Raw genomic sequence first — 13,654 nt, forward strand, 5'->3', positions numbered from 1 at the left:
GCCCCCTGGACCTCAGGGAGAAAGTGACGTAGCATATGTGGTAATCGGACAGTATAAGCTGTTGGTGGACAGCCCCGCCCCTCCCGTACGCCTCAGTTGGGGGGTGGCACCCACAGATAGGCAGTAGATGGACGTTTAGAAGGTCCACCATCATCCTTCCCTGTCCAAGAAAGCATCCACGGCGTCACTCGTTGACGCTACCCCACAGGACAGCACCGAACTGCGACAGAATGGGGTTTCCGCAAGGGAGGCTTTGGCGATTTTTAGAGCAGCTGACGGGGGGCACGGTCCGCCTGGGGATGACGTGGGCCATCCACGGACCGCCGTCCATGGCCTGTCAGATAGGTGCTACCCTACTGTAGGGGAAGGGAAAATGCCAGTACTGTAAGCGTGGCATAATTTAGTGCTAGATTGCTTGAGTAATCTGTACAAATAGTGAGTAAATTTGACTAGTACTGCAAAGTAAACTTAAACTGAGAATTTCTAATTAAAGACACCAAACTTTGTGTGTAGTAGCCTTTACTTGCAAATATAGTCTGCTGATTTTATTCGAATTTTCTGTGTGGAAAGGTCCTGGTTTTATTTTTTTAAAGTAAGCCCCCCCCCCCCCAATAGTTTTTTATTTTTTTTTAGTTTAGAGGCAAGTATTTATAGTCTTTGGTTAGCTAATTATGGAGCGATTAACCGAAAATGTAAGCAATAACAACCATGTGCTCAGTTTCCTCCAAACTACAACGTTTGATTTTCCTCTCTACATTGTTGCTCTATTCTTAAGAGGCTTTTAAGAGCAAAAAACATGAAGTGTTTTCCTTTAATTCTCCTTTGATGAATATTTGTACAAATTCAGCATCATTCTCACACCCTCAGGAGGCAAACTCCCTTTAAATGGTCTAAATATAGATACTTCACAAACTTAAAATGATGTTGCATATTTAAGAAAAACACTGTGCAGACAAAACACAAATACGAGTTCTGTGTGAACGGCCCCTTACTCTGACTGTTTGTGCTATGGATGAAAATAATGCATGACCACTTGTGCTCCACTCACATTTTCTTAAAAAAAATTAAAATAAATAAAGAACAAAACAAGTCTGTTACATTTTAGAGAAACGTTGGTTAATAATGAGTAAGAACAAGATGGCTATCACTGTTCAAACATTATGAAGTCAAGCTCAGCCAAGGCAAGAATTATCAATACATTTTATTCAATAAGCTTGTCATAAATTATAGCACATTAAAATATATTTTGTTGAGCGTTACAAATTGGATAGCAACATTTCTTGTTAGCCTGATCTGTTTTCTCAAAGAAAACAATGAGTTTTGTCAGTGAGGAATCTCATTGTAGCTTCATGAAACAGTTTCAAGCAGCTGAGGATCAGGAGAGGGAATTTTGAGCAGCCACTGTTGAGTCATAATGTTGAAGGAAAACAGATCCATTACACCATCATGAGAGACATAGTTTCACAGTTCACTTTACAAAATCAGGAGAGCAGAGGAAAACAGGCAAAAGGAAAGTGAAACAAAGGGAAAGGAAAAGCAAGAAGGAAAGGAGAAAGGAAAATGGAAGAGGAAAAGAAAAAGACCAGGCAAGAGGACAAATACAGTTGAAGCCAGAAGTTTACATGCACTAAGGTTGAAGTCATTAAAACTAATTATTTTTAGCCACTCCACAGATTTACTATTAGCAAACTAGTTTTGGCAAGTCGTTTAGGACATCTACTTTTTCCAACAATTGTTTACAGACCGATTGTTTCACTTTTAATTGACTATATCACAATTCTAGTGGGTCAGAAGTTCACATACACCAAGTTAACTGGGTATTTAAGCAGCTTGAAAAATTCCAGAAAATGATGACAAGCTTTTGGCAATTAGCTACTGATAGGCTAATTGGAGTCAACTGGAGGTGTACCTGTGGATGGATTTTAAGGCCTATCTTCAAACTCAGTGCCTCTTTGCTTGACATCACGGGACAACCTAAATAAATCAGCCAAGACCTCAGAAAAAAACAGTGGACCTCCACAAGTCTGGTTCATCCTTGGGAGCAATTTCCAAATGCCTGAAGGTCACATGTTCATCAATAGTACACAAGTATAAACATCAGGGGCCACACAGCCATCTTACTGCTCAGGAAGGAGACGCATTCGTTCTCCTAGAGATGAACATAGTTTGGTGTGAAAACTGCAAATCAATCCCAGAACAACAGTAAAGGACCTTGTGAAGATGCTGGAGGAAACAGGTAGACAAGTATCTATATCCACAGCAAAATGAGTCCTATATCAACATAACCTGAAAGGCTGCTCGGCAAGGAAGAAGCCACTTCTCCAAAACCATCATAAAATAGTGCACATGGGGACAAAGATCTTACTTTTTGGAGAAATTTCCTCTGGTCTGATTAAACAAAAATGTAACTGTTTGGCCATAATAACCATCGTTATGTTTGGAGGAAAAAGGGTGAGGCTTGCAAGCCGAAGAACACCATCCCAACTGTGAAGCATGGGGGGGCAGCATCATGTTGTGGGGGTGCATTGCTGCAGGAGGGACTGGTGCACCACAACATAGATGGCATCATTAGGAAGGAAAATGACATGGATATATTGAAGCAACATCTCAAGATATCAGACAGGAAGTTAAAGCTCTGTCACAAATGGGTCTTCCAAATGTTCTTCAGTGACCCCAAGCTTACCTCCAAAGTTGTGGCAAAATGGCTTAAGGACAACAAAGTCAAGGTATAGGAGTGGCCATCACAAAGCCCGGACCTCAATCCAATAGACAATTTGTGGGCAGAACAGAAAAAGCGTGTGCGAGCAACGAGGCCGACAAACCTGACTCCGTTACACCTTAAGAAGCTTGAGGAAGGCTTCCCAAAACATCTGACCCAAGTTAAACAATTTAAAGGCAATGCTACCAAATACTAACAAAATGTATGTAAACTTCTGACCCACTGAGAATGTATAGCTGAAATATATACATTTCTCCACAATTATTCTGACTTTTCACATTCTTAAAATAAACTAGCGATCCTAACTGACCTAAGACAGGGAATGTTTTCTATGGCTAAATGTCAGGAATTGGGAGTTTAAATGTATTTGGGTGAGGTGCATGTAAACGTCTGATTTCAACTGTAAGGGAAAAAGGAAGCAACAATGAAAGAGGAGGTGGCACAAGCGGAGGACACTGGGAAAACTGAAGCGAAATCAATACAAGTAAATAAAGTAATAAAAAGCAATGTATACGAGCAGATGTTGAGGAATAATAAAATACACAACATGGAGCTTTGACGTGTGATTGTATTAAAAACAACAAACAAATAAATGCTTTCTATGATTGTGACAAAACAAAAACAGGACCACAGCGTGAGAAAGCAGAAACTAAACACACAGACAATGGGAGAAATGTTATGTCAATAGTTAGAAACCACTGTGTTTGACTCGGGCTACACACAGTAGCTGAATGTGAAAATGATTGAAAACAGATTGTTCAGTGTGTCTCTTATGTGCAATCTGCTCGACTGCATATCTTATTTTGTCCTCTGCTCTTTTTTGCCATAACAGTCCACTAATATTTCACTTTTTAACATCTTTTATTCTTAAATGTCTTTAAGCACTGCCCCGACCCCCCCCACCCCACTCCCCCCTCGACCCCCCCCACCCGAGGAGCCACAGGCTGCGACTGGCCAGGGGGCGTGTCTTCGCCTCTCTGCGGTCCAATCAAGGAGCTCCTTGCTAAAGTTGAGCCACGGAACAGAAGCTATCCATAAATCTAGGGCTGGTTCTACAGGGATCTCGGACTCTACTTCGACATCTGTTGCTGAACGTGAAGCAAAAACTCATAATAAGAGAAGGCAGATTCAGTTCGGTCTTCCACCAGGTGTTGGAAAAAACTGGTCTTGGCTGAAGTGTCATCCCTAGAAATAAAGACGGAAAAATAGAGAGGTGAGAACAAAGCAGCAACATTTAGTCTTTTCAAAGTCAACATGAAATAAAAATCGACTTTTTCTTGTTGAATATCCCGCTTCACTCAGAATGATGGCGCATTACGGAAGTAAAATGGGTTGCGAAGCACATTTTATGTTGACTTTAACAACAAAACAACATGAAACAGCATTCACAATGTGTTTAAAGGAATATTCTGGGTTAAAAAAAAAACACACACAACATTTGTGGAATAATGTTGATTACCACTAAAATTTATTTGGACTTGATCCTCTTCTATTAAACAAAATAAATAAAAATAAATAAATTATAGATTACAATGGAAGCGAATGGGGCCAATTTGCATGCTAATATGATTTTAGTGATAAAACCACTTACTAACATTTTCTGTGTAAAGTTATAGCCAATTGTACAACTTCATTGCCGCGAATACATAACGTGGTAAACAATAAAATACCCTTAGGCACTTACAAAGTGAATGGGGCCAATTTTTGGAGCGTTTAAAAACAGAAATGTGAAGCTTATAATTTTATAAAAGCATTCATTATTATATTAGAACGTATGTATTATTTGAGCTGTATAGATGTTTAAATTGTAATTTTATGGTTTGTTTACATTCCATCGTCATGGCAACAAAGAAAATTTTAGTATGTTTTATCACATTAAAAACCATGTTAATGCTCGTGTTGTTTACAGGGAGTATTTTAACATTCACGGATTGGCCCCCATTGACTTCCATTGTAAGTGTCTCACTGTAACCCGGACTTTTGCTTTATTGTTTTTTTACAGAAAGGCAAGGACGAGCCGAAATTTATATTGTGGTAATCAACATTGTGCCACAAATGCCGTCGACTGAACTTAGCTTTTACTGAACCCGGAATATTCCTTTAGGCAAGTAAAAAGTCTCAAGTTTGATTTCATGTTGTCTTTAAACACATTAAAGTTGAGAGAAATGTTAGAGAGTTCCTTGAAACACAGATTTCATAACCGTCCAACAGTCTTAAAAAACACTGTGGAATGTACCGACTCCCACTGTGAGAGCAGGCAAACTATCCTCCCTCAGGAATAACATGCAGCCCGAGACTATGAATAACAGAGGTGAAAAGAGAGAGAAAAAGAGATTGGGGAAAAATGGTTAGAACTAGAGATGTACGTAAGCCTGAATTAGGGGCGACAGACATACTTGACCACATGAAACGCAGGATGAAAGGTTCTAGACTCCAACAGCCAAGAAATAAATGTGCGAGTCCTCTCAGAATACATCGTCTGCAACTCCGGAATCTCGGTCTATAGAATAACAAACAAAAAAAATGCAGTCGTTACCTTTACACTCCCAAATTGATCCGTTTTGTGTCAGTAAGATGACAGTTACAGTACATAAACATGTTGGGTTTGAAGCGTCTGGAATACTCCGAGGTTGTGCGCAGAGAGCAGCGGAAATGGTGTGAAATCAGAGTGAAATAAGTGAAGTTTGGATCTGGACCCGTCAGGACTTTTTAAAAATGTTTTATCCCCTTTTCACCCCAATGTTGGAACGCCCAATTCCCACTACTTAGTAGGTCCTTGTGGTGGCACAGTTACTCACCTCAATCCGGGTGGCAGAGGACGAGTCTCAGTTGCCTCCGCTTCTGAGACCGTCAATCCGCGCATCTTATCACGTGACTCATTGCGCATGACACCGCGGAGACTCACAGCATGTGGAGGCTCATGCTACTCTCCACGATCCACACACAACTCATCACACGCCCCATTGAGAGCGAGAACCACTAATCACCACCACGAGGAGATTACCCCATGTGACTCTACCCTCCCTAGCAACCGGGCCAATTTGGTTGCTTAGGAGACTTGGCTGGATTCACTCCATGGGTGGTAGTCAGCGTCAATACTCGCTAAGCTCCAAGTAGACAATAGTCCATACAGATTATAACATCATATTCCATATCTTCTGAAACCATATGACAGCACTTGCATGTGCCATGTCATGTTTGGCGTCAATGTCTAACGTTCACAACAGCATGTAAACATATACACACACTCACCATGCTGGACGGTATGGATGCATAATTGGGGCAGCCCAGCACATCACGTACAAACATCTCATTACAGCATTTTCCCACCCACAAGTACATCACCTACAGGGCAAAGTATAGAGCTCAACTGAACAGTCAGGATCTGAGTTTATACAATGATCGATATTTTTTCAACATTCAGCCGTTTTTTGTCGTGTTGTACTTACATTGCCACAGTCCATGAGGAACGCTCCCTCTCTAGTGAGCTTCTCTGCAGTGAGCTGCAGTAAGGGAGGCTGAGGAATCACACTGTCGTTCAGGTGCAGCACCCCCTAGAGGAACGACAACACATTTGATCACTTTTCAGACCAGGTCGAGTAAGAAAAGACTTCTAATTGGTGGAAAATTGTCATTTGTATAAACAGAAATACATATGATGCATTCCGATTTTTGATGTGCATGCATTTTCCAGTTTGCATGTTACTACTGTAGTAGTGTGGAGTATGCATTGCATACGAATACCACATTAAAGCATGTTACCTGTTCAGTCAAGTTGTCGATCCTGTAGAGGTCTGGATGGACGATACGCATGATCTGATGCAGCGGCTGACTCTTAAACTCGCACATGGAAAACACACGCTCGTCTAGACGGGTGCTGGTTCCGGTGCGCAGAGCTTTCTGAAAGAAGAACAAAGAATCCCGCTCAAATCTGACTAAACATAACACAACAGGAAATATGTTTTGTATTTTGACTGTCTTTGAAATATCCACAAACACTTAATAAATGGATAAGCATCAATAAAGGCAATTCCTATTTACTTGCTGTACTGTTAATATAGTAGACTCCTGAATGATACATGGCTGGTGTTTTTCTCATTTGTAACCTATTTTGAATAACAGCATCCACTAAATGATTAAGAGTAATCTTACAGCTTTCAAATTGTATATAGGCTTAGTATATATCTATACAATATCTGCAATTTTCAGTGATCTTTAATGCAAGTTGTTCTGACTGTTGTGATTAAGATCTGAAGAAAACAAGGTCTGATGAAGGAATGGTTTGATCACTTTACATTTTGAATGTCATGTGATTAGAAACTGAACCTCTGCTACTGTATGTGTGATAGCGCCCTCACCTGTTTAAGAAGAGCCAGTACATATAGAGGGAAGAGACGCAGGGCTGAGGGTGCGATCAGACCTGATGGCTGGTTGTTTGAGCCGTTAGCACGATACGCCATTAAACAATCCACCACAGCATTCACTAGCGCGTCTCTCGCATCTGATAGACTGGAGGAGATGGAGCGGTCGATTGCTGAAGAAAGAGAGACAGACGTTCATTTAAAGGCAGTTTCTGATCAATTCTCTCCTTTATGGAACATTTAACACAATACATTAAACAGCTATTTACACCAAGAGAAATGTGCAACGGCAAAGAAAATCTGAGAATTTGCAACATAACTATTCACACCAACGTGATGCATCAGCGCAGTGTATATCTGGAATGGCAGTTCTGGACACGTGACCCAAAAGCTTCTATATCATTGATCAAGTGAGTTTTATGCTAGGCTAACAAAGCAAACAAAACTTTGATTTGTCACAGAGTGAATTTTTACACTCTATGTGATTTCACAACATACTTTGTGCTTCGTGTGACCAAGAACACAAGACAGAATCATATCTCTATGAATAAATTACCATAATAATGGTATGGTAACAACGTGGTGCAATAAATAATACAATAGTATAATATAATACAATTAAATAATATAAAATTAAATATAAATACTAGAACACTATGTGCAGTATATTGATATAATATAATATATAAATACTGGAACAGTATTTAAAGTATATTGAAATAATATACAACAGATGGTTCCGGTCCTCGAATCTGATTGGACGAGACGTTCCATGAGCACTGATGGTCTGACACCATCAGCACTCGGACGCTTCACTGTGTGTGTCTCACTCCGCTTGTGTTCGTGCCGTTCTACACTAAAGTGTAAGAGCAGTGCAGATGTGTTAAGAGCTACTCTTTGTTTTTTTAACATTACATATGTTAGCCAGCAGGTGGTGGCAAAAGATCATTTGTGTGTATTATGAGCAGGTGGTGACGTGAAGTGAATCCGCGTCAGCTGTTTACATACAACAGCTCTTCGTGATCGCTCGTATTACTACTGCACTACTAAAGCAAGGAAATAGCTTTAAATGGGTTCATATGAACAACTTCAGCATTAAGGCTCATCACAGCTGAGAGACACAACAGACTGATTAATTACACAATGGGTGCCGTTTAAATTGGCGGAGGACATTGTGGTTTTTATAGTGATCGACTATTGCGCACCGGCTACCGCTCCATGTCTCTCTCTCTCTCTCTCTCTCACACACACACAACGCCGTGCTACTATTTCTGAAGTGACATTTTTTATTTACTTACGAATGCTCGGACGCATTATTTGTTTTGAACCAGCAACGGCAGATTCTGATCAGTCCAGAAAGAATGTAGTTCCATGCACAAATGCATTTTTATGACTGTACTCAGTTTTTCCAAATTTTTTAAAATGTACTTGTTCATTGAACTGTTGTATATAAGCAATATCACACTTGCAATCGTGCTATATGACCCTAAAACATCACTGTTGTGATTACCTACAGCACTTGGCCTGCGGCCGAATCACAGCAGTGCTGATATAGGGCCATATCGCACTCTTGCTTGTGTGATATTGCTTAATTATTATTATTGCTTATAATATAATATAAATATAAATACTGGAAAACGATGTGCAGTTTACTGACCTTATAATACAATATAAGATAATATAAATAATACAATAAAATTAAATATAAATATTGGAAATCTATATACATATTAAAATAAAATATAAGATTATATAAATAATAAAAATAAAATATAAATACTGGAACACTATTTGCAGTATTTTGACATATAAAATTAATAGTTTTAATTTTAGCATAACCTTTCAGTGCATTATTGCTCAAGTGTATGACACTAAAATAGAAAAAAGTCCATATGTGTGTGTGCTGTACTCACCCATGTTGGCCAGCAGGCATGAGATGGCCTGGATATCAGCTCCAGCAAACACATCACTCAACTGACTGACCACCGGTAGACACAGAGTGTGCACTCGGATGCGACGTTTACCTGTCAATCATGAACACACACCAATTAGTGACCCTCACTGGTTGACCACTCCCACAAACTCTGATTTGCCACATATTTGTCATTTAGACTAAAAAAAGGTGTAAACACAATAAATAACAATAATGGCGAATTAAGAGGTACACCAAAACAAGATTAGACACATTCTTATTTACCTTTGCATGACGTGTAAAGTAGAGCGGCTTGAAAACAAGCGAGCGATGTATCTGCTAAACTCTCCTCGATGGACATCTGTACAGTGAAACCAGAGTCCGGGTTCACATTCGCCAGCGACAGCAAATCAGTGGAGCGCACAAAGAAGTTGCCGTGGAAAGTGTGGATGGACAAACCTGTCGACCAATCAGAGAAAGTGTCACTTCAAGCAGGTTTTGAACTGTAATTACATTCATTAATACACCTGCTTCTCAAAGCATCCTTGTTCAATCTCTAAAGACAGCCGTATATGTACAGATGCTGGTCAAAGATGGTGTCAGTCATCGCAAAAGTGGTCCATGATGGGCTCGTGTCTCTCTGGCCCCTCACCTTTGGTGCACCTGATCCTCATGACGGCTTCAAATCCGATCTTTCTGGTGAGGTAGCGCTGGAGATCTTTCTGGAACTTCTGGCTCTGTGATGGATTATGAATGTGATGGAAGGACGGGTAGTAGAAGATGCTACCGGCCGAGTATTTGGACACACCCGCTGAACAAGAGACAAAAAGTCTCGTCTTAGAACATTACACATATCAGAGCTGAGAAAAATAAAACAGTATGTGTGAGAGTGTGTACCCAATGTAGCAAGATCGGAGTACTGAGAGCTCAGTAAGAATAGATCCACTCCGATCTGCTGTCCAGAACAATCCAGAGCCAGTTTCTTATAGAAGTCTGTAGCAGGACCCAAATTCGGCACGTTCTAAACACAAACAAAACACACTTTGTCTGAATTTGTGTTGTGACGGTATCACCAAAAGTTTGTCCGTTAACAATACCAGTAAAATGCAACTTTTCTCGGAAATTTTTTATTCAAATTTTAATGTAATAAAATAAAAGCACGTTTCCCCCGAGTGTTTCTCAATTAAGTAAATATTGCTTTAAGGTTTTTAATTAGGACCCTATGAAATCAGTTTTATATTTTCTAAATTCTATTTACCCCCCCCAAAAATGTTCCCTATTTTATTCTTGTCTGAATTCCACGTTTTAAAGTTTAATTAAATTTCATCATCAAAATTGTGTCTAATCAAATTAATCCAAACTTTAATCAAATGAAAATAGAACAATTAAAACAATAAAAACATGTAGGTTCAACATAACAATAAAATACATTTTACTTAACACTAGTAATATATTTCTGTCATGATTTCTTAAATTTCATGGTCAAGCTTTTATTTTGACATTTCTGGTTCTGTGTTTTTGACAAATAGTTTTACACTTCCGGATAAGGCGTTGGTTAGGGCCAGTGGTGGCTCTGGGTAACTGACCGAAAGGTCGGGGGTTCAAGCCCCAGCACCGCCAAGATACCACTGTTGGGCCCTTGAGCAAGGCCCTTGACCCTATCTGCTCCAGGGGTGCTGTTTCATGGCTGACCCTGCGCTCTGACCCCAGCTTAGTTGGGATATGCGAAAACAACAGCATTTCATTGGCCCTGTACCTGTACTCTGCACAATGACAATAAAGTTGAATCTTGAATATGACCCATTGTGAGTACTGAAGTGCAAAATTCTGTGATTTAATTATAAATACAGTATATAGTCTGCAGGTGCTGTGTGCATCACAGTGAATCAGCGATTTCTTCAGTCATCTCACAGAGCAGTCACAGTGTTGTTTCAGCATATGAGGGGCTTCACACATTCACTTTGCAGCGTGCAGTGCATGCAGACTGTATAATTATTTAATTAAATCTCATCCATTTGCAGTTTAATAATCACACAATTTGATTAGTTATCCATTTCTGTGTAAATGGAGTTTCAGAACATGCACTCATAAGAGTGAGTATTTGAAAACAGCCATCTGAAGCTGATAGCATGAGGACTGAATTAAATCGGTGCTCGGTACAACCGGTACTGCAGAAACACCATCATTACATCTTCAGAATCAGAATGAGCTTTATTGCCAAGTATGCTTACGCATACAAGGAATTTGGCTTGGTGACTAAAGCTTCTAGTCTGACAGAGATAATAAAAAATAGAATAAAAATAAAAGGTGAATAAAAAATATAAGTATATATAGAAATACACAATAAGACAAAATAAAAATTAATAATAATAAATGATAATATATATATATATATATATCCAAGAGGGTTAAGCAGTGCTGGAAAACAATGGTGGCCACAAAAAATATTGACACTTTGGGCCCAATTTGGACATTTTCACTTAGGGGTGTACTCACTTTTGTTGCCAGCGGTTTAGACATTAATGGCTGTGTGTTGAGTTATTTTGAGGGGACCGCAAATTTACACTGTTATACAAGCTGTACACTCACTACATTACATTGTAGCAAAGTGTCATTTCTTCAGTGTTGTCACATGAAAAGATATAATCAAATATTTACAAAAATGTGAGGGGTGTACTCACTTTTGTGAGATACTGTATATATATATATACATATGCACATATACAGATATGTTACATACAGTGCAAGGGAATGTATGGCAGAAGAGGTATGGTATGTTGGATAAATATAAATAGACTAGCTGGGTATTGCACATAATTATTGCTCAATAGGGCAGTTTAATCATTTCACTAGGAAAAAAAACGTCCTGTGCATGACGGTTCTGGTGCTCAGTGCTCTGTAACGCCGGCCAGAAGGCAACAGTTCAAAAGGTGGCGGAAAAATATTTTTTATTTTAGTATGGACTTGGTACCAAAGTACAGGTACTTTTGACATCACTAGTCTGAACAAAACACACCTTTTTAAGAGCAGATATTAGTACAATTCTATATCTCCACATTTGGATTTATTCTAGGAATGGGGTCTTTACCCTCATAATTCGAGGTATCAGTGGGTATTCATAACATTAACATTAAACAGAATTAAAGTAGCTTATTAGTAAATTAGTTAAAGTTAGTCTGTCTGATCCATTTGAGCACATAATCAGAGCTTGGCTTTGTGCAGGAACATGGTTTGTTTTAGTGTTTCAGGAGATGTACCTTGGTGCTGGATCTAAGGTTGGGATCTTCTCGTGACTGCAGGACTCCAGTGCCTAGCGTGGGCAGCTGTGTTTGAAACACAGACACTCGACCGCCTGTCGGGGACATGAGCTTATACGCTGCCTGCAGAGCCGGACCCAGAGCACTCTGAGTTTCACGCGTGTGTGTGAACATCCCCGGCAGGGCGTTCAATAGGTCCTTCACCAGCTGAATACACACACATGTGCATCAGAAAACATGCACATGTTTACATATGTTAGCTTAAAAAACAAAGGACCACCAAACTACAGTACCTAGCTGCTGCTTATTATTTTTTTTATCAACTGAAGCTTATTTAATGAACCTGCGGTACATCCTCACAATATAGCATTACAATAATCTTGTCTTGAGGTCAAGAATGCATGAATTAGCTTTTCGGCATTAGAAACAGAGCATGTGTCTTAACTTTGCAGTATTTCTCAGGTGGAAGAATGCTGTTCTACAAACATTGGAAATTAGATTTTCAAAGAATAAATTGCTAAATATAACACCCAAGTGACCAATCAAATTGTAGTATCTTATTTTTAGATGTTTGTAGATCATTGATACACTCAGGTAAATTGGAAATCTGGGAACATTCATCAGGTCTCAAGGAAATATAAAGCAGAGTATTGTCAGCACAACAGTGAAGACTAATTACATGGTTCGTGATACTGTCTCCCAGGAGAAACTTGAACAAGGAGAAAAGCAGAGGACCTAATACTGAGCCTTGTGGCACTCCATACAGCTACTTGATCTGAAAACTCCTTGTTTACACAAACAAAGTGTTAGCAGTCAAATAAATAGGACCTAAACCATGACAAGTGCCTGTCAAGAAATGCCAACATAATTCTCAAGCCTATACAAGAGAATGTTGCGATCCATGGTGTCAAAGGCAGCACTAAGATCTTAAAGCACTAGAAGAGAGATGCAGCCGTGGTCAGATGATAAGAGCAAGTCATTTGTAACTCTGACAAGTGCTGTTTTCTACACTACGATGAGGCCTAAATCCAGACTGAAATTCTTCATAGATACCACTTCTCCGTAAAATTAAAATCAGGAAATCTGAATTAACACCCAGCCCTAGTACTGTATGCCCACCAGAAAACGTGCGTGCGTGCACACACAAAAGGTGTTTAAATACAGTGAGTGTGTTGTAAGGTTCATACCTCTTTACTCTCTTTGAGGTTCACCAGTAGACTGTCATGTGTCGGGATGAAAATATCTAAACACAAACAAATAAAAACATCTCTTAATCTCTCATATAGAAACAAGACAAATTTTGAACTAAACTCTGAATGACAACAAACGCAAATAATATGTGCTTTCAAAACACAGCCTTTGCAATAAATCTAACACCATTAAAAGGTCATGCGTGCAACAAATC

The 13,654-nt window shown here is 39.4% G+C and overlaps 1 protein-coding gene across 2 annotated transcripts in view; it reads right to left on the bottom strand.

The window, feature by feature from the left end:
• Positions 1-3,645: 3,645 nt before the first annotated feature.
• LOC127663372 (protein transport protein Sec24B-like) overlaps positions 3,646-13,654 on the bottom strand; it is a 37,481-nt gene continuing 27,472 nt past the window's right edge. For both annotated transcript variants that reach the window (XM_052154928.1, XM_052154927.1), the window contains 12 exons: positions 13,437-13,492; positions 12,250-12,456; positions 9,890-10,013; positions 9,645-9,803; positions 9,278-9,451; positions 8,994-9,104; positions 7,078-7,253; positions 6,482-6,619; positions 6,169-6,273; positions 5,972-6,064; positions 5,116-5,219; positions 3,646-3,904 (listed from right to left, as the gene is read on the bottom strand). In XM_052154928.1, coding sequence (XP_052010888.1) covers positions 3,790-3,904; positions 5,116-5,219; positions 5,972-6,064; positions 6,169-6,273; positions 6,482-6,619; positions 7,078-7,253; positions 8,994-9,104; positions 9,278-9,451; positions 9,645-9,803; positions 9,890-10,013; positions 12,250-12,456; positions 13,437-13,492 — 1,562 coding nt within the window. In that variant the 3' untranslated portion in view covers positions 3,646-3,789. The remainder of the gene's footprint in view (positions 3,905-5,115; positions 5,220-5,971; positions 6,065-6,168; positions 6,274-6,481; positions 6,620-7,077; positions 7,254-8,993; positions 9,105-9,277; positions 9,452-9,644; positions 9,804-9,889; positions 10,014-12,249; positions 12,457-13,436; positions 13,493-13,654) is intronic.

The sequence above is a fragment of the Xyrauchen texanus genome, chromosome 23, assembly GCF_025860055.1.
Source record: "Xyrauchen texanus isolate HMW12.3.18 chromosome 23, RBS_HiC_50CHRs, whole genome shotgun sequence".
Lineage (NCBI taxonomy): Eukaryota > Metazoa > Chordata > Actinopteri > Cypriniformes > Catostomidae > Xyrauchen > Xyrauchen texanus.